At 46.8% G+C, this 27,082-nt stretch overlaps 1 protein-coding gene and 1 pseudogene across 4 annotated transcripts in view; both read right to left on the bottom strand.

Annotated features, from left to right (window-relative positions):
* Positions 1 to 23,493, bottom strand: part of LOC122892943 (protein mono-ADP-ribosyltransferase PARP16) — a 73,305-nt gene extending 49,812 nt beyond the window's left edge. For 2 of the 4 annotated variants that reach the window (XM_044229640.1, XM_044229638.1), the window contains exons 1-4: positions 22,778 to 23,493; positions 11,282 to 11,419; positions 8,625 to 8,831; positions 5,618 to 5,789 (exon numbers count right to left, since the gene is read on the bottom strand). In XM_044229640.1, coding sequence (XP_044085575.1) covers positions 5,618 to 5,789; positions 8,625 to 8,831; positions 11,282 to 11,419; positions 22,778 to 22,951 — 691 coding nt within the window. In that variant the 5' untranslated portion in view covers positions 22,952 to 23,493. Of the gene's footprint in view, positions 1 to 1,734; positions 2,549 to 3,904; positions 4,047 to 5,617; positions 5,790 to 8,624; positions 8,832 to 11,281; positions 11,420 to 22,777 lie in introns of those variants that run through there. The other 2 variants (XM_044229641.1, XM_044229639.1) reach the window with 2 other exon arrangements.
* The window catches only part of LOC122894657, a 28,968-nt pseudogene continuing 24,899 nt past the window's right edge, over positions 23,014 to 27,082 (bottom strand).

Raw genomic sequence — 27,082 nt, forward strand, 5'->3', positions numbered from 1 at the left:
AAAGGTTTCCTCTCAGGAATAATCTTGACCATTCCGAAGCATTTGACAGAGCACATCAAGACTTCCCTTTTGGCTTCCATGACACTCTGCTGTCTTGGTTTCCTCCCATTTCCCTGCTGGGTCTCCTTTGCATTCTCATTCCCTCTACTGGGCCATTAAAAACTAAACTCACCAGCTCTTTGCTCTTTGCCGAGCCCTACTGTGTCAGTCCTGTTAATCCTCAAAACCATGCTAAATCTAAATCTGCAACCCCCAGCCAGAGGGGTCTTCCTGGAAAGCAAACCCGATCCTATCATTTCCTTGCTTAAGACCTAGTGGCTCTCCCTCAGTTCTGATGGTCTTGCATGACCTGGCCCCTGCATACCTCTCCAGCCCCACTGCTCACCACTGTACGGTCCTCCTGCTTTTAACTTCTCCAGCGAGAACTCTGGGTCTTTACATGTGCTGTTCCCACTGCCTGAAACACTCTTCCTCCCCTTCTTAGCTTAACACCCATGGCTCTGTCGGGTTTCAGTTGGATATCACCTTTGCCAGGAGCCCCTGGGGGCCATCGAGGATACTGGTTATGAGAGTCACACTGGAACCTGCCCAGCGCAGCTCCCAGCTCTGTGCCACTTCCTATGACCACGTAGCCATGGGCAAGCTAGGAAACTTCAATTTTTCATCTGGTGTCAGGATTAAATAAATCAGTACCCTTAGGTGCTCTGCAGTGCCACACATGTCATCTCCATATTTCCTGACCCCAGATGAAGGTGAGGTTCCTGGCCAAGTATTTCCCAAAATTCCTTTGTAATATCATATAATCCAACCTCACTCCTGGGAATGCCTGCCCATACCCCACCTGGCCAGACCTCGGCTCCAGGAGAGCAGGGCATTTTGACCTTGATCCTGCTACTATTTTTAGTGCCCAGCACACAGCAGATGCTCAGATTTGTTCAATCAGTGACCAGAAATCAAACACCTACTAGATAACCTGGGGATACACGCTGTCCAGCAAACTGCTACCTTGAACAGGGAAGGGAGGAGAGGATAATATTTTTAGCAACAAGGCCTACAGGGCAGGCTCTCATTGAGGCTAAAAGCAGTCACAAAGACAGCTCAGTAATTAGGAAAATACCTTTATTATTTTTGAAATGTTGCCATACTCAATGTAAAAACCATGATAGTGGCTTTTTCACAACTTCACAGATTATAGAAAGCTGACTTTCCACCATCTTTATAGAAATCTACCCCCCACATCAGATGTGGCTCCATGATGGCTGAAACAGGGTAGGAAGGAAGGGCAGAGAATCAGCAAGGACAACTGCAGCTCCCGTGGGCAGCCAGAGGCTTCCTTGGCACTTTTAAAGCCCAGGCTGAGTCCCAAAGACCCGCAACCCCTCTAAGGAAGGCTCAGTCCATGCACCTTTGTGGCAGACTGAGGCAGGCCTCTGTCCTGAAGGCCGGCAGCCCACAGAAGGCCTGCGACGTGGCACTTGTGGCTGGGAGGCCACAGTCAAGGCAGCTTCGTGAGAACGAGAAGAGGGGGCAGGCCTGCGGCTCTCTAAAACATGGCCAAGAAAGAGACTACAGGCACTGGCCAAAGAGTGCTCTAGGTTTAGAAATCTCCCTTTTACTCAGCTCCCAAAGATGAATTTGTCAAATAGCTATTTAAAAAAAAAAAAAAAGAAAGAAAGAAAAACAAAAAACACAAACATGTGTTTTCATTTCAGCTGTAATCAGCAGTTGGTAATTTTTAGAAAAAGATGAGTTGCTCATAGTCAAGTTTGTCTTTTTTATCAAGTCTCTGGCTCCTTCCTTTCTCTTCCATGGTTAGGGCAGGGGGGTGACAACTGTAGCAGAAGGCTGTTTGTGGATTTGAGAAAACTGCGAAAATGTTTTGTACTCATGTACAAAGGCTGATGGAATTCAGAAACGATCCCACCAATTTTTATGAGAAACATGACTGTTCCTCTTGGGTGTCTCAAGTCAAAACAAGGCAACCGCCTCGTGATTTATAGTCCCCACTACACATATTCCGCCTTCCAGAAGGCATTAGAGAAAGGGCCAATGTCCGCCAGGAGCGATTGTAAACATACCACTGACAGCTTGGACACTTTGTTTTTAAATGCAGCAGGGTTTTTTCCTTTGGCCCTGGCGGAAAAGCCAACTCCCTAGGATTGTTTAGGAAGGAGCAGACAGGAGGACTCCCCTGAAACTTCAGAGTGAGGAGCCTCATGGTCCCCACTGACCGGAGTGTGGTTGGGAGCATTGTCAAAGGCAATCAATACATTTATGGCATATGAAAATTGTCCTGTGGTCCCCAGCTGGCCCCCAGACTCCACCCAGTTGGACATGGGGCAAGGGAGATACAGAACAGATTATATCGTAAGGCACGTGGTTGAGGTGGCCCCCACACCAGGCCCCAAGGGATTATCTCTTTGCACGATTCCAAAAGTGATGGAAAGTTGAGGAATTGATGGCACTCACAATAAGCAGCAGCAGCAGATACAGGGATATCATGACCATAAACCAATGGCTGGAAAACCAGGACAGCTGGCTGGAAGCCCTGCATGGGGGGGGAGCGGGAAGGATGTTGGCAAGAAGAGAAAAACATTTTTTTTTAAGGGTATGCAACAACTTCTGGCTCAAAGAAGATGAAATGATGAATTTCATCCTCTGGGTAAGCCATGAAATGAAGGTTCGTGCATGCTACTTTGCTCAAAAAATCTGGGGCTATTTGCCCTGGCACAGACACATCTTTCACCAGAACATTTTCTAAATGTGCAAAGACAGCTATGCAATGAGCTCATCCTGATCATCTCTCTTATGGCTCCTCTTGTACCTTTTATGACCTGTCTTTTCTTTGGTGAGACTTTGGGATCTAGAAGGTTCTTGCTCAGGGTGTTTGCCCAGATGGCAGCAGGTGGCAGGTGACTTAGCAAAAGTCTCTTCACGGTGACACATGTACAGATATCAGTTGGAGCTGGGGGAGCCCTCTTTGGCCCACCAGGAGATGATCTAAAGCGTCCGAGTGTACACTAAGAGACACTCTAGGGAGAAGTGGGAGAGGAATGGAATTTTCAAGTAGAAAAAACCAGATGGTTTTAAACCAAAGGATAATGTTCCTCAGACTCAGTAACCCTATCCAAATTTCCCCAAATGTGGGGGACGGCCGGGGGAGGGGAGGATTTTACTGGTTTATGAAGTCTTGAAGCGTGGAAACCACTGGAGTGGGGCATATTAAAGATGACCCCCTTTCCTATCTTACCTGCTTCTCTACTGCTTGTCCCCATCAGAAGCCCTGCCACAGACCCCAACAAGGCAACAGGATCTTAAAGCAACCCTTGAGCCTAGAGATCCTCGCACATCCACCAACTACCACACTGCTGAGATGAGATGAGGCATCGGCCATGGCTATGACGGGCTGAAAGGTCTCATCTGCTGTTGAATTCAACTCCCATTTTAGAGATAAAGAGGAAGCAGCTCAGGTGCAGAGAGCAGCAGGTGGTGGGTCCACACCACTGCAGGGAGTGACCGAGCAGGGTGCACACGTTCCCAGCTGGTGTCCAGGCACCACCCAGCCTCTCAGCTTCACCTCAGTTAGTGGGTGCCAGAGCACAATCAGGAGCCCGGGTGGTGAAGGGGCCTCGTGTTCTGAGGCAGCCAATTTGGCTTCATTTAGTCCCTCATGTCATTTGTGTTTACAAGTCTCTACCTTCTTCACTAGGAACACACAGTCCCTCTTAGGGCCAGGACCCCATCTCCTCAGACCCGTCTTCCTCAACCCTCGTGTTTTATATACTTCACACACTGCTCAAGTCTAAGGCCGGGGAGCAAGGGACGCTGGCAGCAAAGAACCCACCACTCTGAATGCAGCTTTGCGGTGCTGCCCTGGGCCTCTCACGGGGACTGCCTGCCTTACCTGCTGGGCTGCCTCTGTGAGTACACCAGCAGGTACTTCACTCGCAGGAGTTGGTTATTTGTGACCACAAAGTACTTTGGGGGGACATCTCCCCCTTCGCTGTGTTTGATTCTTGCTCTCCTGCGATCCATCTCCTTGGAATCTGAACAAGGAGAATGAAGCACAGCTTTACTTGGGGACATTCAGGAATAAGAGAAGCAAATTATGAATAGAACAGGTCAAGCCTCCTGGTCATGAGGGTGGAGAAACCCCAGCAGGCTGAGGAAAGGTCTGGGTGTATAGAGGAGCACCAAAAAAACAGGAGAATCTGACAAACAAGATAAGAGGGGAAAACAAAAACAAAAACAACAAAACAAAACAAAAACCAGGAAAATAATAAGGGATACAAGGGGAAAAAAACGGAGTTGGGAAAGCAGAGGGAAGAAGCAGACTGATGGCCATCACAAAAAAATTATCCTGGCTTAGGTACAGGACTTGACCCAAAATGAGTCCCTTAGCAGGCATTTTAAATTAACCATCCAGATTTTCGAGCTTCTTAGAACTCTCATGTTCCATCCTTTGTACCAAGACTTGTTTAAAAAACAAAACAAAAAACACCAAACTTTTTAATAACATGATGAAGCTTGATAAAAACAAACAAACAAAGTTATGTGACAGCAGACACTGCAAGGTTTTGTTCTGTTGTTTAAGGTCAGAGTTTGCAAACTTCCTAAGAATTATAAATGCAGATATTCATGCTGCCTGCTTTGGAAGGGTGGCGTCAGACCTGGGCCCATTCCTCAGGACTCCAGTTGTTTTACATTAGAGGCCAGGAACAGACAGTTTTCTCAGTGGAACCAACCAGTCAGTTCTGGAGACTAGAGTAAGAGTTCTGGGACTCTTTTGCCACCAAGGGCAAAACAGCAGAGCACACAAGACAGAGACTCGAAGGAATGGATCAGACTAGAGGTGGCTGCTAGTCATCTGCTCCCCAGAGAGCCCAGGATTTACTCCTCACAGCTTCAGGTGCCTCTCACGTCCTCTTGGCGCCTACCCAGGCACACACCAAAGTAGTCTGGAGGAACGGGTCTGGACATGTGTCTTTAGCTTCAGTTGACCAAATACCTACTGAATGCCAAGTAGGTTCCAGGTTCTCTGCAGATACCAGGTGCCCAAGAGTAGCTGAAACCCAGTTTCTGCCTTCAAAGAGCCCACATTCTGGCCTCACACCTTTCCTTTTATCTACTTTTTAAATTATTTATTTATTTGCAAGAGAGAGAGAGAGCGCACAGAGTGCGAGGGAGAAGCAGACTCACCACCAAGTGGAGAGGCCGATGTGGGGCTCGATCCCAGGACCCCAAGATCATGACCCAAGCCGAAGGCAGACACTTAACCGACTGAACCACTCAGGTGTCCCTTACCTATTGAAGCTCCCCTCTACCCCACAGCTTTCCCTAACTATGATTGTACCTTCCTCTCAGCTGCCCCTGTGGACCTCATCAGCCGCCTCCCCTGGTACGCTCTGCCCACCACCTTGTAGTAAGTGTATCTTTTTTTATCACGTGTCCCCAAGGAGACTGCTCGCACTGTGAAGGCAAGCTCCTGTCCCACGCTGCTTTGGACCCAGCCCATTCCGTGGCAGGCAATGGGTGTTTCATTCAACAGATGAGCCAACGGTAAGAGCCTGTACATTTAATAGGCCTGCATCCCGGCCCAGGCCAAGCGCTCACTTACCCTTCTTCTTCATTTGGCACTTGACATCTGGATGATCAATGACTTCACACACAGCCACGCAGCTGAGGATGGGGCCAAGGAGGCTGCGCTGCCATCCCAGGCCATGGGGGCTATAAATGAGGGCCAGGCTCAAGTCACTGGTGAGGTAGGTCCCTTCCCCAAACAAGGACGTCTGGAATGGCAGAGGTTAACAAAGAAACAAAGTGAATGTAAAGTTGGCACAGCAAGATGACATAGGTCTTTCTTCAATAAAACTGTAAGCAACAAATTCTTAAGCCTCTTTTTCCCCTGGGAAAAGGTATATAATGTCAGTTCATTCTAAGACATCATCTCAGAGTTGTAGTTAAACACATTCCCATCTGATGACAGTTTAACTTGATTGTGGATGTGCCCACCTAGCCTGGCAAATTAGTGGTCAAGTTTGAATGAGAAAAACAAAGATAGAAGAGACCCGACAGACCTGAGTTTGAATCCTAACTGTACCTCCAACAAGCTGGCGAGTTATAGAAACTCTCTGGGTCTCAGTTTCTACGTCTACAAAATGTTGACAAGTGTATCTCCTTCACAACATCACAGAGGAGTATTCAATGAGATAATGTACATAACACTGAGCAGGACCCCAGCACATGAAAGGAGAGGGCATGTGTGTCACAATATATTAGTCATTCCTGTTACAAGAGTGCATTTAGCATGGTCACACTGACAGCCTCCAGAAGCCAAGTCATGTACTTACGCACAGGGAGGAGGATCACACTTGAGGGTAGAAGGGACCCAAGTTGTCATGTGGAAAAGAAATGAATCTCAGACCAGAGCCTGTTACCATATAAGGCAGGCCTGTATTAAGGGAAGGGTAAGTATTACTCTTCATATTGGTGTCAACCAAGAAAATGTCCAAAATCTAGGAGGCAGGTCCCTAGTGGTAGGGGCTAACTTGATGTCCTCCATGAGGAAGCATGCCAGGTGAGAGAGAATGAGCCCAGGTGATATACCCATAGGTTGAGGCTACAGCAGGCAAAGCAAACTCATCTTCTGCCCACAGTAGACCACAGCAAAGGGTCAACAATCAACCATGATAGCCAGCAGAACAGTACCAGTCATGGCACTCAGTCATCCTGACTCTGAATCCTTCTCATTTCAGGTAGCTGCTACCAATGGATGGACTTTGAAATTGAAGTTGAAATTCAATTGCTATCTTCGGGCTGCAGTGTCTGCATCTGTTGAGTGAACTCAAACTGCTCACTGAACATCCTAAGCTTGGGAACTGAGAGATGTCTTTTTCAGGGGCCCCAGGCTTCCACAATTCTAAGCTGGTTCAGTGAAGCTTAAGGGGAATGAAACTCGAGCCTTTGCTTTACCTTTGGGAAGCCCCTTGCCAACTTAGACACTGTCCCCATGTCTCAGAAGCTGCCACAGACCTTCTCCAAGGACACTGGATGTCATCTGCTCTGACTCCACACCCACTCTCAGCTCTGGCTGCAATATATACACAGACGAAACCCCCCTCAACTCAAGAACCTCAAGCAAAACTGCTCTGAGCAGAGAAACAAGAGTGGGAAAGGTCGGGTATCTGTACTATGAAAATAATCTCACAGCTTCAACTGGCAAGTAAGCTCCCTCAAGCAAGCCCCTCACTGGAAACCTAGACAGAAGTGGCCAATGGACATCCGCTTTACCAATGGACTCTGACGAGATGCCTCTACGCAGCGACTCCCCAGTGAAGTGAAGGTCTGCTGTACAAGCCTGTAATCTGCAGGCAGCTTCTCCAGGCCGGCTCTGCCATGAAGCAGAGGCCCCCTGGATTCCAGTAGCCTGGCCATAAAAATAAGCTGAGAGCCAGTATAAACAAGCCCGTCATCCTACGCAAAACCCAACTGCACTAATCAGCTACAGCAGTGCTGGAAAAGTCTCTCTAGCCCCTGCAAAAGCCACAGCTGAGCCCATGGCTCACAGAACCAGACCCTCTGATGAGGCAGAAGGCCGCAGCCCTCGAATTACCCTAGATTCCCTCTCCATCCACCTATGAAAGCAGCCCTTGCTTTCTTGGAGTCTAGTGTGGGAAGAGCCTTTTGCATATATGAACTGTTTGAATCCTCTCAGCACACCAGAAGGTGGGTAATGACATCCTATTTTACAAATGGGGACGCTGAGGTTCAGAGAGGTTAATGAAATTTGCCCGAGACACAGACAGAGCTGCTAAAGTGGTCTTTTCTGACTCCTAGGAGGCTCTCCTCCTAGGCAAGTGCTTCTCAAATTTTTACATGCCTACGAGTCACCTGGTGAGCTTGTTAGAGTGATCCCGTATCAGGTGATCTTGGGTGTGGCTGAGATTCCCCAAGTCCAACAAGTTCTCAGGTGATGTGGATGCGGCTGGCCAGGGACCATGCTGAGTCACAAGGATTGCCTATACCCTGGAATCACCAGACTTTTAAAGTATATTGGTGTCTGGGCCCATACCCAGACATCCTGATTTAATTGGTTTGGGATGCAGCCAAGCACTGGGATTTTTAAAAGCTCCCCAAATGATTCCAAATGGGCAGCCAACATTGGGTACCATCTTCAAATCAATACTTCTCAAACTGTAATCAGTATAAGAAACACCCAGAGAGCTTATTAAAAATCAGATTCTAATTCAGAAGGTCTAGGGTGGGCTCAAGATTCTGCATCTTCGGGCGCCTGGGTGGCTCAATGGGTTAAGCCGCTGCCTTCGGCTCAGGTCATGATCTCAGGGTCCTGGGATCGAGTCCCACATCGGGCTCTCTGCTCAGCGGGGAGCCTGCTTCCCTCTCTCTCTCTGCCTGCCTCTCTGTCTACTTGTGGTCTCTCTCTGTCAAATAAATAAAATATTAAAAAAAAAAAAGATTCTGCATCTTCACTTCCCAGGTGCTGGTGTTACTACTGGTCTGCAGACTATACTAGGAGGGGCAAGGCCTTAGTGAACTCCTCCCCCCACCCTCTACCAGCAAATCCCCCAGGGTTCTGACCCCCACGTCAGGAGTTTAGGCCCCACCTTGTTCAGGTGGCAATGCAGCCCATTGTGGATGATGGAATGGAAGTTTTCGAGGCGGCTCCCATGGAAGGCGTAGATTAGGTCCCGTTCTCCTTTGGTCTCATAAAATTTGGCGTTCGCTGGGTTGGAGTATTCAATTTCAAACAGGAAGTCCGGCACGGGGACAGGCGTGTGAGGGGCACCAGTCAGCTTTTGGATCTTTTTGAACTTGAAAACACGTAGGAAGTGGCAGTTTTATTTGGGAACCTGGTAAGACGTGCTGCCAAAATGGCATCCTAAAGCTTTGGGCTTACCTCCTACGGGCTCTGCTCATGAGAACAACTAGTTGCACGAGAATACAGACAACAGTTTATAAATAAGCTCAGAGCTTACAGCTCAAGACTGCTTCCCTCTAATACTATTTTTCCCTACACCAAGCTGCAAAGCATGAACTCTTTCTTCTAACTAAAGACTACCTCTAGGGATGCCTGGGTGGCTCAGTTGGTTAGGCAGCTGCCTTTGGCTCAGGTCATGATCCCGGCGTCCTGGGATCGAGTCCGGCATCGGGCTCCTTGCTCGGCGGGGAGCCTGCTTCTCCCTCTGCCTCTGCCTGCCATTCTGTCTGCCTGTGCTCGCTCTCTGCCACCCCCCTCTGGTAAATAAATAAAAGTCTTTAAAAAAAAAAAAAAAGACTACCTCTAATTTTTATAACACTATCACATCCATTTCCTGCATTCCATCTTTACAATAATCTCAGGAGGTAGAAAGGTGGATCAAGTGCAAGAATGGCCAAAAATGTTTCCTCCCATCCTTGTCCATTTGCCCCTCTTTAACTGACTTTGCAGGTGGGAACTCCAGAACTCCCCCAAGAGGTGACATCTACTTATCTGCCCCTTGAATCTGGACTTGGCCATGTGACTTGCTCTGACCCTGGCCAAATACAGCAAGCAGAAACTTAAAAAGGGCCTGCTGCTATGAACCCTTCACTGCCATGGGGACAACCCCTGCTAGCCTTCAGTAGGATGAGGGCCTCACAGAGGAGGCCCCCACCAAAGCAGCCATTCCAGCTCAAGACCTAGACCTGTGAGGCTACTCGAGATCATCCAGCCCCATCCAGAAGAACAACCCAACTAACCCACTGAATCTTGAGAAACAATCAATGTTGTTTTAAGCCGCTAGGTTTTGGGAATGGTTTGTTACACAACAAAACCAAATTGATATGGAAGAGTAAGCTCTTCCTGACGGGCAGTGATCCTTCTCAGGGCAGGGACCACATCATTTGGGTAATTTCTAAACAGTAAGTCATAGACCAAAACCAGTCTGTGGCAAAGTTTTCTCTGGGTTGTGATTAAATGAGAAAACTAAGGACAAAGTAACAAATACGTTTATATCGCTGTCAGGTTGCCATGAGCCCGTCTGTGTCATTTTTTTGAGACCATCCTCCTTTTTTGTACTAAAATATATTTTTATAAAGTGATGAGACATAGCAGCCTAATGTCCTTACTTGAGCTATAAAATAAAAATAAGAAGCTAATAATCCTCACTCCATATGTGGAGTACCAACACTCCACATTTTAACGAAATTTAACTGACCCATAATTAAAAGTCAAGGAACCACTGTCTTATCAACTTTAGCTCCAGCACCCAACATCTAGTAGATACTTGAAGAGGAAAAATAAAGGAATGAATAAATCTCAACTTAGCAGATGACAGAAGTGAAACGGAGATATCTTCTCTGAGTCAGCAATCCAGCCCAGACTTGATTGTGGATCTCCTGACTACCACTCCAGGGCTCTCTGTTACTGACCCTTTACCAACATAGGTGGACACCCCTAGACACCAGAATCTGAAACAGCCAATTCTCTGCCACTTGAAGAGGGTTTTTGTCTTTGGCAGGAGCTTGTAAAAATTAAATGCTCTTAAATTGAAACTGATGAAGTAAAGAACAACACAGATAAACCCCTGCTTCTGTACTGAGGCAAGAGCACAAGGCCAGAGGGTGTGCAGTCCCATGCTCTGGTCCTTGTCCTCCCAGCCTGACCCTGGGAGATCCTGGGCAGGCAAGGGAAACCAGATTATGGAATGTCTAGTCTGTGCCACAAACTATACTGGGGGTGCCATACATTCTACCATAGCTCCCCTCTGTGATAATATTAATATTCTCAATGTACAAATGGGGAAAAGGAGACTGAATGTTAGATCGAAGTGGGATTTGACCCCAGTGCCTGAAGTGTTTCATGAACCAGGTTCTGCCTTTGTGTTTCCTGACAACTGGATGAGGCCAGTGTTTCTTAAGGTGTGGTCAAGGGTCCACCGTTGTGATACCCAACATTTCCTGAGCCCTTAGCATGTACCCTAAGGCATTCTTCTAGCTGGGAATATTCATGCCATTCTCACAGCCAGTTCCCTGATGGAAGTATACTATTTATAGATGAGGAGACGGAGATACTGAGATGTACCCGGTGACCTGCTCCAGGTTCACCGTAATGGGGAGAACACTGCTTCGCACTGCCAGTGTGCAAGTTCCTGAGCCCACTCCAGACACAGAATCAGCATCTCTCAGAGCAAGGTCCAGGAAGATGTATTTTCAGCAAGCTTCCCAGGCCTTTCTGGTGCAGGAGGAGGTCCCAGAGCCCTTCAGCCCTAGGGATCTACTGTCCTATAGACCAAAGTCTCACCTCTGACTTCCCTGCACTGTGGATTGTCAGGACCTTTGAGGATAAAATCCAGCTCACCAGATCCCTGGCCTGTACGTCTTTGTCTCCAGAAGACTGGAGAAGTTCTTTCAGGTTGGGTAACTTGCTGGCATCTGCAAGCTGAAATGAGGAAAAAACCTCCATTAGCAAGGATCCTGAACAAAATGATAACGGGGTGCCCTCTCATGGTGAAGTAGGCAAACTGTACTTCTTTCATGTTTCAAGGAATTTCCTAAGAGGGAAAGAAAGGTACAGCTCTGGGACCCCCCTTCCAAATACCAAACTCCAAAAGCTCTGAACACTGAAACATAGTCTCATAACCCATCTGGTAAAAAACCTGACCTGAGATGCTTTGAGGTTAGTTTAATCTTTACTTTTCCCACTTCCTGTTGCTGTTGATGGAATACATTTGGCTGCAGGAATATTAATGTCTGATTATGGGATACCACCACCTCCCAGGAGGTGTTACCAAATACACGGTATATCCAAGTGTGGGTAGAGGGTGAACAAAGCCTTTTCCCTTCAGCATGAGTTAACTCCCTGTTAACATGTCTCTTGGAGTGTGGCAACTCCATACACAAGCAGGCAATACTGCTTTGGGAAAAATGACCCAGAATGGTAAACTACCTGGACTGGAAGAATCTATGAGTGGGGAATCCATGGCTTTGGGCTTCCCTGAGTGTGAGTGTGGTGACTTCTTTGAGGACTCCAGCAGCTGTGTCTGTGGTGTTCTCACAAAAGAGGTCAGCCTCTGGGGCATATGGGGCTTCATTGAGGCGCCCACCCACTCATCTCCTCACTCCCCACTGCTTCCACGTTGGGTTGCTGAGAAGATGAAAGAAGGTCCCAGGTCTATCTCTACACGTCCATTTCTTTTCCTTTCCATTTTTCTAGAAAGTTGGCTGTTGCTGACCTTGGGGGCTTTATTTCCTAACTCAGCAAATGAAAATCAGAAACATTTCGGGGCTACTTTATTCCTATCTCTATTTCCAAAGAGTTATCACTAGCCTTGAACCTCATTTATTTATTTATTTATTTGACAGACAGAGATCACAAGTAGGCAGAGAAGCAGGCAGAGAGGGAGGAGGAAGCAGGTTCCCTGCTGAGCGGAGAGCCTGCTTCGGGGCTAGATCCCAGGACCCTGGGAGTATGACCTGAGCCGAAGGCAGAAGTTTTAACCCACTGAGCCACCCAGGTATCCCTAGCCTTGAACTTCTAATAGAACCCTCTCTACATGCCTTGTGGAGCGTCAGTGAGGATCCAGTTAAAAACCATGGATGATGGTACCTGGGTGGCTCAGTCGAAGGATATTAAGTACTCCAATGTTAGTGGGACTGTCATGATGGTTGTCATTATGAACTGTAGGAGGCTCCATGTGCCTGGGGCGTGGGGGAGGGGTCACCAAGAGGAGTGAGAAGGTAACATCAGTCTGTGAATGACCTTGACCCACCTTGGGGACTCTTGGCTTTGTTCTATAGACTGTAGGGAGCCACTGAGGGTACCCTCCAGTGGCCGTCCCCACTGCCTGCTGCCTGCACAGAGAACACACCCCAGCAGCCTGTGGCCTCTGTGCTTCTTTTCTTCTCCTGGTCCATCCTTGTTATCACAGGGACAAAGCTGAGTATTCTCTCCCACAATGACTGTCCTCATCACTCCTATTCTCCAATTCCACCTGTGAGCCACAAACCCTTGCCAATAGTCCAGACCTGAGCACAGGGAGCCTGCAAAAGGCCAGTCAGCTAAACCAGGCCCCTTTTAGGGGTTCAGTATGGGAAAGTGGGAGAGAACCCTCCTGGCTCTGGGTGGGACCCAGGCCCCCCTCAGACATCCCTGGAGCCAGCCTTCTTCCAGAGCTCCGGCCCTCTCACTGCTGCCTGTCCAGACAGGACCCCTATGTGTCCTGCCAGGTTGCCTGCTTTATCCCCACTCTAACCCCTCAACTGACCTCCCTTAAGTCCCATTTCACTTTCATGCTACTCTGAAAAATAAATCTGCTCCAACAAGTTAACAGAATTCTTCCTCCTGAGTAAAACCTGTCTGCACTTGAGCAGGGCCTTCTGGGAACCAGGCATACAAGAAGGGTTGCCAAATAAAATACTGTCTCACCAGTTAAGTTTGAATTTCAGGTAAACAACAAAATTCATTCTTTCAGTGTAAGTATAACCCATACAATATTTGGGGGCATACTTGCACTTTCAAAATTATCTGTTGTTTATCTGAAATTCAAATTTAACTAGGTGGCTTATACATAGTTTGCCAAAGCTAACAACACTTCCTTTAACAAGGCCCTTGGACATCTGTTCTGACCTGACCTCTCTTCCTAACAGTGCCTCTTACCACAAACTTCCCACCCACTGCTCCCCCATGCTATTCCTCCCTTTATTATGCTTCTGCAGCTGCCCAGCATAGCATTTCATGGGGTCCTCAAGACCAGCCTAAATTCACCTCCCTGTCCTTGACCACCCAGGATCTCTGTGTTCCCCTGTCCTCTAGGCAAAATCCCATGTTGGTACTTGACTCTCTGGAGTCACCTCAAATCCGGTTGAGACAAGCACTTCCTGAGGGCCAACCACATCTCATGTCTCTTGGAGACCCAGCAACTGGCCTAGAACTTGGCACGAGGTTCAGAACAAGACAGTAACAGCTACTATTTATTCAGGCCTTACCATATACCAGGCGCCAGGCTAAATGCCAGGCATGCATCATCATTTTAGCCTCCACACAGCCTGTGTTAAAGGGGGAGGGAACAGGTCTGGAGAAGTTCAGCTCTTTCCCAGGGTCACACTGCTATTCAGTGGTAGGGCAGAAGCCAGACATGAAGCCTGGCGGCCTGACTTCAGAGTCCGTTCTCTGGGATCCTCTCCCAACAAATCAATGGAGAAATGTATTTATTTGTTTGTTTTAAAGGTTTAAGTAATCTCTACACCTAACGTGGGGTTTGAACCCACAACCCCAAGATTAAGAGTTGCATGCTCCACAGACTGAGTCAACCAGGCACCCTTCAATGGAGAAATTTTTAATGGATTCAGTATTTTAGCTCCAAGGAGCAATTCTGACAAAACTTTAAGAGGGTGCTTGGGAAGCTTATCTGGTATGTTCTTGGAGACACCCCCCACCCCACCACCACCACCAAATAATACAACTGAGACAAATACTGGCTGAGCCTAAGCCCTGTCAAAGTTACAGAGAAATACGTAAGTCACCTGTAGTATGGAGCAGGGTCAGGAATCAGAAAACCCTCCATGCAGATAAGAGACAAACCGCAGCTCAAGATAGTGGAAGGCATTTCTCAAAAACTTGACTGAGGAGAAGAGTTCAGGAGGAAGGAAGGCATTTCTGGGGATTCGAGGAGAAGGTGGAGGGAAGGGTTTATGGAGTGGGTAGGACACAGTGGTGGGGAGGATTCTGAGAGGCAGAGCAGATGGCACTCTCAGTGGGACAGGCAAAAGGTGGTCCCACGCTCAAATGCCTTTGGAGCCAAAGAGTCATGAAAATGAGCATGGGAGGCATCTAGGAGAGAGTGGTGAGGACTGCGTTGAACTGGACATCCCTGGCCCAACAAAGGGCCCAGCCACCAACCCCCAGCTAGTTTCTATCCAAGGGTGCCAGGTTCCAGCTGGGCTATGGAGGCTCAGATGTCTTTCTTTTCAAAAGAAATCAGCAAGCTGCTGCCCTTTTTTTTTTTTTTATTTACCAATTTCTAGAAGGCAAGGGGAACAAATAGAGCCTGTTATCCCACAGACCCCACTTTCACAGCCTCTGCTCTGAGAAATAAAGAAGTATTGAGAAGGGGTCAAGGAGCCTAGGCAGGGCCTTACTGGTGACCAGCACTGGTCTCTCAAGAAAGAGGTGGTTTGGGTGACTGAGAGATCAAGGGTAAGGAACCATGAGGGGACACACAGAGGAAAGAGAAGACCAATAACCAAGCAACTCCTGTGCTTGCTTTGAGTCAGGAAGTGACAGGACAGCCCAGTGGACGGTCTGCAAACACCAAGATCACAATCTCCTGATGAGGAGGCCCAGGAATCTGTGTTTACAGATGTTCCCACAGGCGATTCTTACCACCAGGAAAAGGTGGGGAGACTCAGGTTTAGATATTAATTAATGTTGTTCTAAAAGGGCAGGCAGCAGGAAAGAAAGAACTCCGGGGTGGGGGGGGGATCCTTACCTATAAAGATAACAGAGATCCTAATTACTAGATGTGGGAGAAGATGCTAGAAGGGAATGAACCAAAAGGTACAGCCAAGGTCACTGGCCTCAGGAACCAAACTGATAAAGTGACACCTGGAAGGGCAAAGTGGGTGGGATGGGGAGAACCACTGGGCGGCTGGGATGAAGCCGAGAAAAGTGGCCACTGCTGTTATATGCAGGTATACCTTGGTTTGCACAAAAATCCAGATTCATGAAAACAGACTGAGGGTCAGAATCTACTTTATAAGAGAACTCTTCACACAAGCAGTCATTGTGGGGTCCCTCTAAAGGAATGGTTCTCTGGGGGCAGGCCACCATTATCTAGGACCTGGAAGGTGGTATAATACCCACGCTGAGACTGATTAGCTGATGGTGACAGAGATGATAAGAGAACCCCTATCACTGAGTCATTAGGATTAAATTGAGTTCTACCTAGAAACAGTTCAAAAGAGTGCCAGGCAGGTAGTTCAGTGCTATTAGTATTATGTAAGCATTAGATACTGTACTATTATTAATCAAATGCCTCCTCTCTCCTGCTCATCAATTCAATAAGGAAAAGCCTGCATTTCTGGGATGGTTGGGAAGGAAGGAGGTAGTCTGTACTGGAAGGATGATCCCACCCCTGGGTTCTCCATATTGTTATCCCACAGGCTGAGACACCTTTCTAGCCACACATCTACCAACAGTCACACCACATAACCTACATCTGATCCAAATCTTTTTATATCTGTATACCTTTCTATATCTGTATATTCTATATTTATATATCTGTATAGAATATAGAAATATATTCTATATTTCTATACCTGTATATCCTTCAGAGACCACCTCTGAGAGAAGGGAACTAAATAGGTAATCTGAGACAGAATTTTACCTTGAGATATCACATATGTACCTAAATGGACACTTACAGGCTGGATTGAATCTAATCATCATCATTTCCTCACTACCCAGCAGATGGGTGTTCATGAAAATGATCAATTAATAGGAAAATCTTTTTTTTTAAAGATTTTATTTATTTATTTGACAGAGAGAAATCACAAGTAGATGGAGAGGCAGGCAGAGAGAAGAGAGGGAAGCAGGCTCCCTGCTGAGCAGAGAGCCCGATATGGGACTCGATCCCAGGACCCTGAGATCATGACCTGAGCCGAAGGCAGCGGCTTAACCCACTGAGCCACCCAGGTGCCCAATTAGTAGGAAAATCTTAAAACTACATAATCCCAGACAACCCTTTGGGTCCCCTCCCTCTTTGGGAGCTTTGTGCTATCACTTTGCTATTGCTCAATAAACCTTGCTTTGCTGCTTAAAAAAACAAAACAAAAACAAAAGTAAATAAAATTACATATTCAGGAGCGCCTGGGTGGCTAAGTGGGTTAAGCCTCTGCCTTTGACTTGGGTCATGATTTCAGGGTCCTGGGACTGAGCCCCACATCGGGCTCTCTGCTCAGTAAGGAGCCTGCTTCCCTTCCTCTCTCTCTGCCTACTTGTGATCTTTCTCTCTCTGTCAAATAAATAAATAAATAAAGTCTTTAAACAAACAAACATATATATTCTCTGCAAATAAACACAATATCCCAATGCCCAGGCTCCACCTCAGAGATGAAATTGGAATCTCCAGGGATAGGGCCCAGACATCACTATTTTTCAAAGCTTTCCAGGGGATTCTAATGCCAGCCAAGGTTGACAGTTTTATAAAGAGTGACCTTCTCCAATAAATGTCAATATTCAATTTATAATCTGAAAATAAGCATTAAAAGTCTCACTTAGAGAGGTTGCTTACCCTTTGAGCCAGCAATTTCACCCTTTAGAATTTATCTCAAGAAAATAACTAGAGATGTAAACAATGATTACTCTACAAGGTAGTTTGTCATAGCAGCATTTAAAAGAGCAAAATTTTTTAAATTGTGAAGGCTCACAAAGGAAGGACTCCTAACTGCTGGGGTAGAGGTTGAGAATAAGATGAGGTTCCAGTTGTGTCCTAAAGCATTAAGAAAAGTTTGTCTGGACAAACAGGGAGATGGTGTGGAAAGGACAGGCATTCCCTGGAGTCAGCACAGAGAGCAGCTTATTCGTGGTTTAACTCAGACACTGGGGACACAGATTGGCTAGACAGCACAAGACACAGACCAGAACCAGAAGAGTCGATTAGTGCAGTTCAGCCCCCAAAATAGTAGAAAGGAATGGGGTAGGCTAGATACAGTGCTTCTCAGACTTTACAATGCACACAAATGCCCAAGAATCTTATTAAAATGCAGGTATTGATTGAGTAGGTCTGGGGTGGAGGGGCCAACATTCTGCATTTCTAACTAGCTCCCAGGTGATGCTGATGGGACTAGTCCTCAACCAGACTCTGGGTGGTAAAGGGCTGGAATTAATACAAAGGAGCCATTCCCCCACAACCTCCTACCTCTTGAAAGGGTCTTCAGGCTAATGGTGAACTGGGGCATGATGTCTTCCAGCGGAAAAACAAAACAAAAAACTTAACAGCTGTGATGCCAGTGACAAGATTCTGTGTAAAGTGACTCAGGAAATATGAACTGTTCCCAGGATAGCTCAACCTTAAGTTCAGGGGTCAATTGTCAGGGCTACAGGACATCCTGAGAATCTTAGAGGGTCTCTTACCTTATAGGAGCTTAACCAATCCTCTTCCCAAGGGAACAGGGTTAGAAACCCTCAGTCAGAGGCAATCAGCACATACCTAATTTGATTGTTTAAACATGTGATAAGCACGTCTCAGGCCAGACCCTGGGAATACAAAGAACTCCCAGTGCAAAATTGAAGAGCTGACTCAGAATGGAAATGTCCTCCAAACAAGGCACTGGAGAGATGATTTGGGACTGCAAGGACTGTGGCAAAATAAGGCCAGAGCCATGCCTAAATCCAAGAACTTGGTTCAGTAGGGGATGTTCTCAGGAAAGCCACAGTCAATAAAGTAATTCAGCCAGAGCTCTAAGTTTTGGAAACAACCCATGTGTTATAGGTGTGTAATAACAGTGGAGAGAAAATGATTTAAAGTGGCTGAGGGGCGCCTGGGTGGCTCAGTGGGTTAAAGCCTCCGCCTCCGGCTCAGGTCATGATCCCGGGGGGCCTGGGATAGAGCCCCGAGTCAGGCTCTCTGCTTGGCGGAGAATCTGCTTCCCCCTCTCTCTCTGCCTGCCTCTCTGCCTACTTGTGATCTCTCTGTCAAATACATAAATAGATAAAATCTTTTAAAATAAATAAATAAATAAATAAAAGTGGCTGAAAATGATACACTGTCTCATATTATTTCCAAGAGCTCTTAGCTAACAATGAGAGACTTTTTAACAGCTCTATACCTTCATTCTTCAGGTAACCACAAAATAATCCAGAAGGCCAAATCCGGACCTGATTCCGTTTTCTCTAAAAGCTAACTTTTGAGGGGGCACCTGGCTGGTTCAGTCAGTACAGCACGGGACTCCTAATCTCAGGGTCATGAGTTCAACCCCCACATTGGGGGTACAGTTTACTTAAAAATAATAAAAAGCTAAGCTTTGAGTCAGGTACAGGTCCAGATACCAAGTTCTCTGCATCTTTTCTACAATTCATGTAACATGTGGCAAAATGAAACCTAAAGTATATTTATTTAAGAATGTGTGAAGGCCCCCAGAAGTCATGGTGCAAGGCCCTGCCTGGTGAGTGGCCTTCTCCAGGGAAACTGCTCATTAAAACCATACCTACCCATAGCCAAGAAGCTGTTGAGCCTGGCTTAGCTTCCCTCACAATGGTGCCCAATAAGGAATAAGGCACCAGAACAGGATTGGAAGAACCCGTCCATTTTTCTTCAGTGGCACCTGGGAGCAAGGGTGCCCTGGCTAGAACTGGCACAAAGAGCCCCATGCCTAAACAGTCTGTCCCTACAAATGAGAGGCTGCTATCTGGGGTTACCTTAATCGCCAGCGCTCTCCTAAGAGGTTATAGATAAGACAGGAAGGAAGAAAGTGCCTTCAACTGAGAGCACTGATACCTATGGGGAAGGTGGAATGCTCTGCTGGGGGCACTTTTACTTTATCCATATCATTTGTATATTTTTTAACAAAAATATATGCAACCATTGTTTGCATAATTAAAAATAAATTTTTAGGGGCGCCTGGGTGGCTCAGTGTGTTAAAGCCTCTGCCTTCAGCTCAGGTCATGGTCCCAGGGTCCTGGGATTGAGCCCTGCATTGGATTCTCTGCTCAGCGGGGAGCCTATTCTCCCACTCTCTGCCTGCTTGTGATCTCTCTCTCTCTCTGTCAAATAAATAAATAAAATCTTTTAAAAAATTAAAATAAAAATAAATTTTTAAAAAGCACAAGCACATCAAAATAATTCCAAAGCTCCTTTTGCTTTTATCCCATATTTGTCAAACCTCATTCTGTTTGCGGAGAAGACCTTCCAGCAGGAAAAGAACATAATGAGCATTCTAGTCCATTTGGATGTTTCTTGGTCAGAATTAATAAGGTCCATTGTGGGGCACCATCTCTGTTGAGTTTGGCCCCTCTGACCCTAATCTCTCCTCCTCTGTCTACTCCTCCTGACATATTCCCTCTCTCACCCTGCCTCCTCAGGGGTCTTTCAGAAATGCATCCTGGGGGCACCTGGGTGGCTCAGTCAGTTAAGCATCTGCCTTCAACTCAGATCATGATCTTGGGGTCCTAGAATAGAGCCCAACATCGGGCTCTCTGCTCAGGAGAATCTGCTTCTCCCTCTCTCTCTGCCCACCCCCACTTGGGTGCTCACTCTCAAATAAATAAAATCTTTTTTTTTTTTTTTAAGATTTTATTTATTTATTTGACAGACAGAGATCACAAGTAGACAGAGACACAGGCAGAGAGGAGGAAGCAGGCCCCCTGCCAAGCAGAGAGCCCGATGCGGGGCTAGATCCCAGGACCCTGAGATCATGACCTGAGCCGAAGGCAGAGGATTAACCCACTGAGCCACCCAGGCGCCCCTCAAATAAATAAAATCTTAAACAAAACAAACCATAAGTGACTCTTAATCTCACGAAACAAACTGTGGGTTGCTGGGGGGAGGGGGGTTGGGAGAAGGGGGGTAGGGTTATGGACATTGGGGAGGGTATGTGCTTTTGGGTAAATTGGAAGGGGAGATGAACCATGAGAGACTATGGACTCTGAAAAACAATCTGAGGGGTTTGAAGTGGCGGGGGGGTGGGAGGTTGGGGTACCAGGTGGTGGGTATTATAGAGGGCACAGCTTGCATGGAGCACTGGGTGTGGTGAAAAAATAATGAATACTGTTTTTCTGAAAATAAATAAATTGGAAAAAAAAAATCTTAAACAAAACAAAACAACACCATCCTGGATCTCACCATGCCCTCCTCTGCCCAAGGGTAAAATCAACACATCTTTGGCAAAACATGCCCAGCTCTGTGTGCTCTGGTCAACCTCATCTCTTCCTGTTCCCCTTGGTAGCCACACTAAAGTATAAACTTGTCCTTCTCAATGAGCTCCTGGCTTTCTGCCCATCCTGCTGCTCCTCCTGGAATACCTCTTCCCTGCTCTCTGCTCCTCAAAAATCCTCCATGTCCCTGGGGACTCAGCATGGCATCAGCCACAGCCCCTACTTAGTGCCAAGGACTTGGATTCCAGCCCTGGGCTTCTATGTTGTATATACAGACTTACTCCATAATACAGCTGAACACACTGTAAATCTCTCCTTAGGTCTTTAATTCTGTACCCTTAGCACCTGGCCCACAGCAGACATCCATAAATATCATCTCCTGACAAAACCGAAGGACGTTTTATCCCCAAGGCTCTGATACCACAAACTCACAAAACTGAATATCTGAATTTTCAGAACAAACCATGAGGGAAGCCAGTTGGCTTATCTTTCTCCAACCCCCACTCCCTGTATCCTGAAATGCCTATGCACTGTGGTCAAGGCCTGGGGTGCCCTCAACACATCCCTGGCCTGGGCTGTAATGGACCAGATAAGGCAGGAGGCTGGGCCTTTGTCCCTAGACCTTTTCAGAGTGATAGCAAAGAGGGAATCCGACCCTGACCATCTCATCAGAGAAAATTCTAAGCATCTGTTGATTCAAAATATCTTCCTTAATCTGTTAACATGGTTCATAACATTCATTAATTTTTTTTTAATGTTTAACTAATTTTGATACCTGGAATAAATCCACCCTGTTCATGGGGAATTATTCTTTTTTTTTTTTTTTTAAAGATTTTATTTATTTATTTGACAGAGAGAGATCACAAGCAGGCAGAGAGGCAGGCAGAGAGAGAGGAGGAAGCAGGCTCCCTGCTGAGCAGAGAGCCCGATGCGGGCCTCGATCCCAGGACCCTGAGATCATGACCTGAGCCGAAGGCAGCGGCTTAACCCACTGAGCCACCCAGGCGCCCGGGAATTATTCTTTTTATACATTGCCAGAATCAGGATGCAATTTTTTTTTGAGGATTTCTATATTTATACTCACAAGTGACACTGGCTTATAATTTTCTTTTCTTGTGTTATCCTTATCAGATTTAGATCAAGCTTACATTAGCCTCTTTTTCAATACTCTGAAAGAATTTTACACAAAATGAAACTGGAAGAACTTATTCTCTCAGTGTTTGGTAGAATTCACCAAGGAAACCGGTTAGGTCAGGAGTTTTCTTTGAGGGAAAATCTTGGACTACTCACTCAATGCCTTTAATGATTATAGGCTATTTTGATTTTCTACTTCTTATAGAACTGATTTTTGTAAACTGTATTTTTCTAGGTAATTCCAAACATTTGAATTACAAAGACAACTGATATCTGGCATGCTGACCCTGAGGTGAACTCTGTAAGAAATTAAGTGCCTTCTGAATCATGGGAGAAATAACAGCTGACATGCAGACGGTACGTTACAATTACATAAAAGTACTGCCCACATATTACCTCATTTGAAGATCAAGGTCTGGGTGGCTTTGGTGATTTTTAGTGTCTGATTACTTGTAAAGAGATGAATAACTTCTTACTTAGTAGAAGCATCTGATTCAGATCAAACCCTCCTACTGCTAGCCAGGGTAGGAAATTTTGTGGAGGCTTATGCGACTATTGAATTCTGACTTCACTCCTGGGAGTTACTTGTTATTAACATGAGGGAGTAACCACCAAGGGCCTTGGGATTGTCGATATTAGGGTATGGGTGTTGTGAGTTCATGGAAACCTTCCTTAAGGCCGGCTGGAAATGTTAAATCTGGGGGCTGGCGTGTTCACTAATACGGGTCCACAGGCCACGTGGCCTGGGACGCAGAGGACAGCGCGGGAAGGGGTGGAGAGAAGCACACTCACCAGGGCCTCAAAGTCCTTGCAGTCGTGGCGGGCATAGGACGCGGGGAAGGGCCGCAGCACCGAGTCGCGCTTGTAGCTCTGCAGCGCCGAGGCGAAGAGGCTGCACCGGAGGTCGGCGGCCAGCACGTCGCGGCCCGCCGCCTCCTTGACCGCCGCCCAGCCTCCCGGCTGCATCCCGGGTGGCGGCGCGTTGCCGGGGGAGACGCGCGGGTCAGGGGCTAGGGCCGAGCCTGCGGTCAGCGCGGAGCCAGGCCCAGGAACAATGGGCCAAGGACACCAGGGTTCCCAGGCTCGGGGTGGCGCTGGGCTGAGGGATGAGATGACAGGGGTAAGAACGTGTGTCGAGTGTCTTCGGCTGGGGGCCGGGCCGGGGCGCTCGCTGTCTGGGGAGACAGGCGGGTGGAGGAAAAGGACCCGGCCGGGACCTCGGTTCTGCGTGGGAGGTTGGGCCTGGGAATAATGGGGCCGGGGGAGGGGGTGTCCCAGGCCCCGGGGAGGGGCTATGACATGGGGTGAGACGACAACGGCGGGAACGTGCTGACACGTGTCCTCTACAGGAGCCTGGGGCAGGGGTGGGGCGGGCACCCTCAGGGGGAAGCAGGGGACGAGCCCCCTCTCCGCGCCGGGAGAAGCTGCTGCGCCGCCTGTGCCTTCCTGTTCCGCCTCCCGCCCTGCACCGCCGAAGCCCCGGCGCTCGCCCGGCTGCCCCTGGCGCTGCCTGCGTTCCGCGAGCGGTGCGCGTCAGCCCGCGGTGCCCTGCCCGCGGGAGAGACTCCAGCGCCCGACTGTGCGCCCCGGCCTACCTCCCCTCGCGGCCGCGCTCCGCACGCTGCTCCGCCCTCGTCCCAGCCCAGCCGAAGGTCCGCCCCTTCCCGCGCCCGCCCCCGCCCGGGTGCCGGGTGTGTCCGCCCTGCCACATCTGAGGGGACAGCGAAGCGAGGTGTGGGGCCCCAGTGGAGTCGCCCACGCCGCTGCACGCCGTCGTCCCAGAAGCCAGGGATAGGAACTACGCAGGCGCCCTTTGACCCACCCTTGGATTTGCCTTTGTCCCAGCTCCGCGGGCTGAGCCTGCGGGAATTGCTGAGCTGCGGCCTCCCTCCTGAACGTTTCCCTCCAAAACCGACTGCGCAGAGGGAACCATTGAACACCCAGGGAAACTGCATCTCAGCGTGCCGCACTGCTTGCCCAAGGTCCCACAGCCGGATCGGGTGAACCTGGAATTCACATCTAGATCTGAAAACCGAAAGACCTGTCCTCTGCTTCTTAGCCTTCAGAATTCACTGCATCGCTTTAGTCTCTGGCCTCTCAGACAAGGGTCAGCAAGATCCTTCTTTGGAGTCCTGTCAGGAGAACCTGGAGAGACAAAAAATGGGGGAGACCAAAGGGGAGGTTGACCTAACTCGGCAGAAGGGAAGGGACTAGAGTCCCATCCCCTCTCCCAATTCACAACCCCGTTAGAGAAAACAAAACCCCAGTTTGGCCTTATGGTCACTTGGAAATTTATAGGTAATTGCTAACTCCTAGACCAAGAAGCCCTTCAGTACCCTGGCCCCCACTCCCACACCCTAGCTTCCTCCAATAGAGGGGCTTCCCCTCCTTCCCCATCCAGGCTGAGCTGGGCTCTTGCTTCAGAGAAGAGGTGGTCCAAGACTTTGGATTGTATATATGACTTTGAGAGAAGGAAAAGCAGTACTGGATCCCCATATACCACAGGGCTTCCCAGGCCAGGCACTGAGTGCAGACTGCTCCCAGGAATCACATCAAACCTCCGATTGCTAGAAGGCCCAGACTGGGCCAGACGAACGAACGAGTATCTTAGAGACTTATATCCTCAGACAAGACTCCTAGTGCCCAGGACCTCATGGGATCCAAGAACTAACATGGCTGCTGAAGTTCAGGCTGCAGGGTCAGCAACAGTGGGACAGGAGACCTGGAAATCCTCCTTCATTCCACCTCTTCACTGTGGGCCCTTAGACAAGACCAACTGTTTGGCCTCAAGGATTATTTGCTGGATGAAAACATGAAATTTGCTTTTCTGAATGTTTTCTCACGCATGAAATGAGAATCACGGTGAAACATCCACAACTGGAGGGGGTGTAGGAACCGCTCTGGGGATGCAATTCTGAGTGTCTGGGCACTCTACAAAACAAGCTGAGTTATCATTGTGTTTATTTTCTTCCTTCCTTTCTTTTTTTTTTAAGTTATTTATTTTTTAGTAATCTCTACCCGAACATGGGCCTCAAACTCAGGACCCTGAGATCAACTGAGCTAGCCAGGAGCTGGCTATTTATTTACTTTTTATAATTTTTTTTTTTACTATTTACTTTTTATATTTTAAAAAAAACAGCTTTATTTACCTGAAATGAATATAACATTGCATACTAACTAACTGGAATTAAAATAAAAACTTAAAAAAGAAACAGCTTTGTTGAAGTATAATCTACAGCCCATACAATTCACCCATTTAAAGTGTAAAATCTAATAGTTTTTAGTATTTCCACGGATACAGATTTAGGATTTCCACGGATTTCCACCATCACCACAGTCAATTAGAAACATTTTCATCACATTCAAAAGAAACCCTGTGTAGTTAGTACTTGTGGTACCTGAGCATGGAATGTCTTTCCATTTATTCAGATCTTTAAAAATAATTTTTTTTTCACCAATGTTTTGTAGTTTTCTGAATATAAGTCTTGTGCTTCTTTAATTCAATGTATTCCTGGGGCACCTGGGTGGCTCAGTCGGTTCAGCCACTGCCTTCAGCTCAGGTCATGATCCCAGGGTCTTGGGATCAAGTCCCACATTGGGCTCTCTGCTCAGCGGGGAGTCTGCTTTTGCGCACCCAACCCCCCTGCCTGCCTCTCTGCCTACTTGTAATCTCTGTCAAATAAATAAATAAAATCTTTTAAAAGAAATTAAATGTATTCCTTAATATTTCATTCTTTCTCATGATATTGTGAGTTGCATGATATTGTGAGTCTCATGATATTGTGAGTGGGATAATTTCTTAATTTAATTTTAGATTGTTCATTACCAATGTAGGGAAATATCATTGCTTTTTATATATCAATCCTATAGCCTCCAAATTTACTGAACTTGTTTACCAGTTCTAATAGTTTTTTTTAAATAGATAGATCCTGTCATCTGTGAAGAGATAATTTTGCTTCTTCCTTTCTAATTCAGATACTTTTTATTTATTTATTCTGCCTAATTGCCCTGACTAGAACCTCCAATACAATGTTGAATGGAAGAAGTGACAGCATGTATTTTGTCTTGTTTCTGATCTTACCAGGAAAGCATGAATACTTTTTTTTTTTTAAATCATAGCTGTGGGTTTTTCAGATATGCCCTTTGCTAGGTTGAGGAAGTTCCCTTCTATTTCTAGTTTGTTGAGTGTTTTTCTCGGAAGGAGGGTTGTGCTTAGTCAAGTACTTTTTCTACATCTTCTGGGATGATGATACGGGTTTTGTTTTTTATTCTATTGATATAGTGTATTACCTGATTTTCAGATGGTTAAACCAACCTTGAATTTTGGGGGCTAAATCCCACATACTTAGGTGCATGATTATTTTTCTGTGTCGCTGGATTTAGGTTTGTTAGTGTTTTGTTGAGGACTTTTTCATTCATATTCATGAAAATATTGCTCTATAGTTTTCTTGTGATGTCTCTGTATGGTGCTGATATCAGGGTAATACTGGCCTCAAGGAATGAGTTGGAAAGTGTTCACTCTTATTTTTTTTTCAAAGAGTTTGTAAAAAATTGGTATGAATTCTTGTTTAAATGTTTGGTAGAATTCAGCAGGAAAGCCAGGTCTGCCTGGGCTTTTTGTTGTGGGTAGTTTTTTGGTTTTGGTTTTGGTTTGTTTGTTTTTTTTACTAATTCAGTCTCTTCCCTTGTGATGGGTCTATTGACTGTCTATTCCTGAGTCAGTTTTGACCACATGACTCTTTAGGAATTTGTCTGTTTCACCTGTTATCTAATTTATTGAAATACAATTGTTTATAGTATTCTTCTATAATTCTTTTCATTTCCAAAAGATAGGTAATAATATCCCTTTCTTCATTTCTGATTTTAGTTGTTTTTTTAAAATTTTTAAAAAGTAATCTCTATACCCAATGTGGGGCTCAAACTCATGACCCCGAGATCAAGAGTCATATACTCTATCAACTGAGCCAGCCAGGCACCCCTGATTTTACTTTTTTTTTTTTTTAAGATTTTATTTTTTTGAGAGAGAGAGCACAAGTGGAGTGCAGGGCAGAGGGAGAAGCAGGCTCCCTGCTGAGCAGGGAGCCCAATGTGGGACTC

Source organism: Neovison vison, chromosome 13 (genome assembly GCF_020171115.1).
Source record: "Neovison vison isolate M4711 chromosome 13, ASM_NN_V1, whole genome shotgun sequence".
In the NCBI taxonomy this organism is placed as follows: Eukaryota; Metazoa; Chordata; class Mammalia; order Carnivora; family Mustelidae; genus Neogale; species Neogale vison.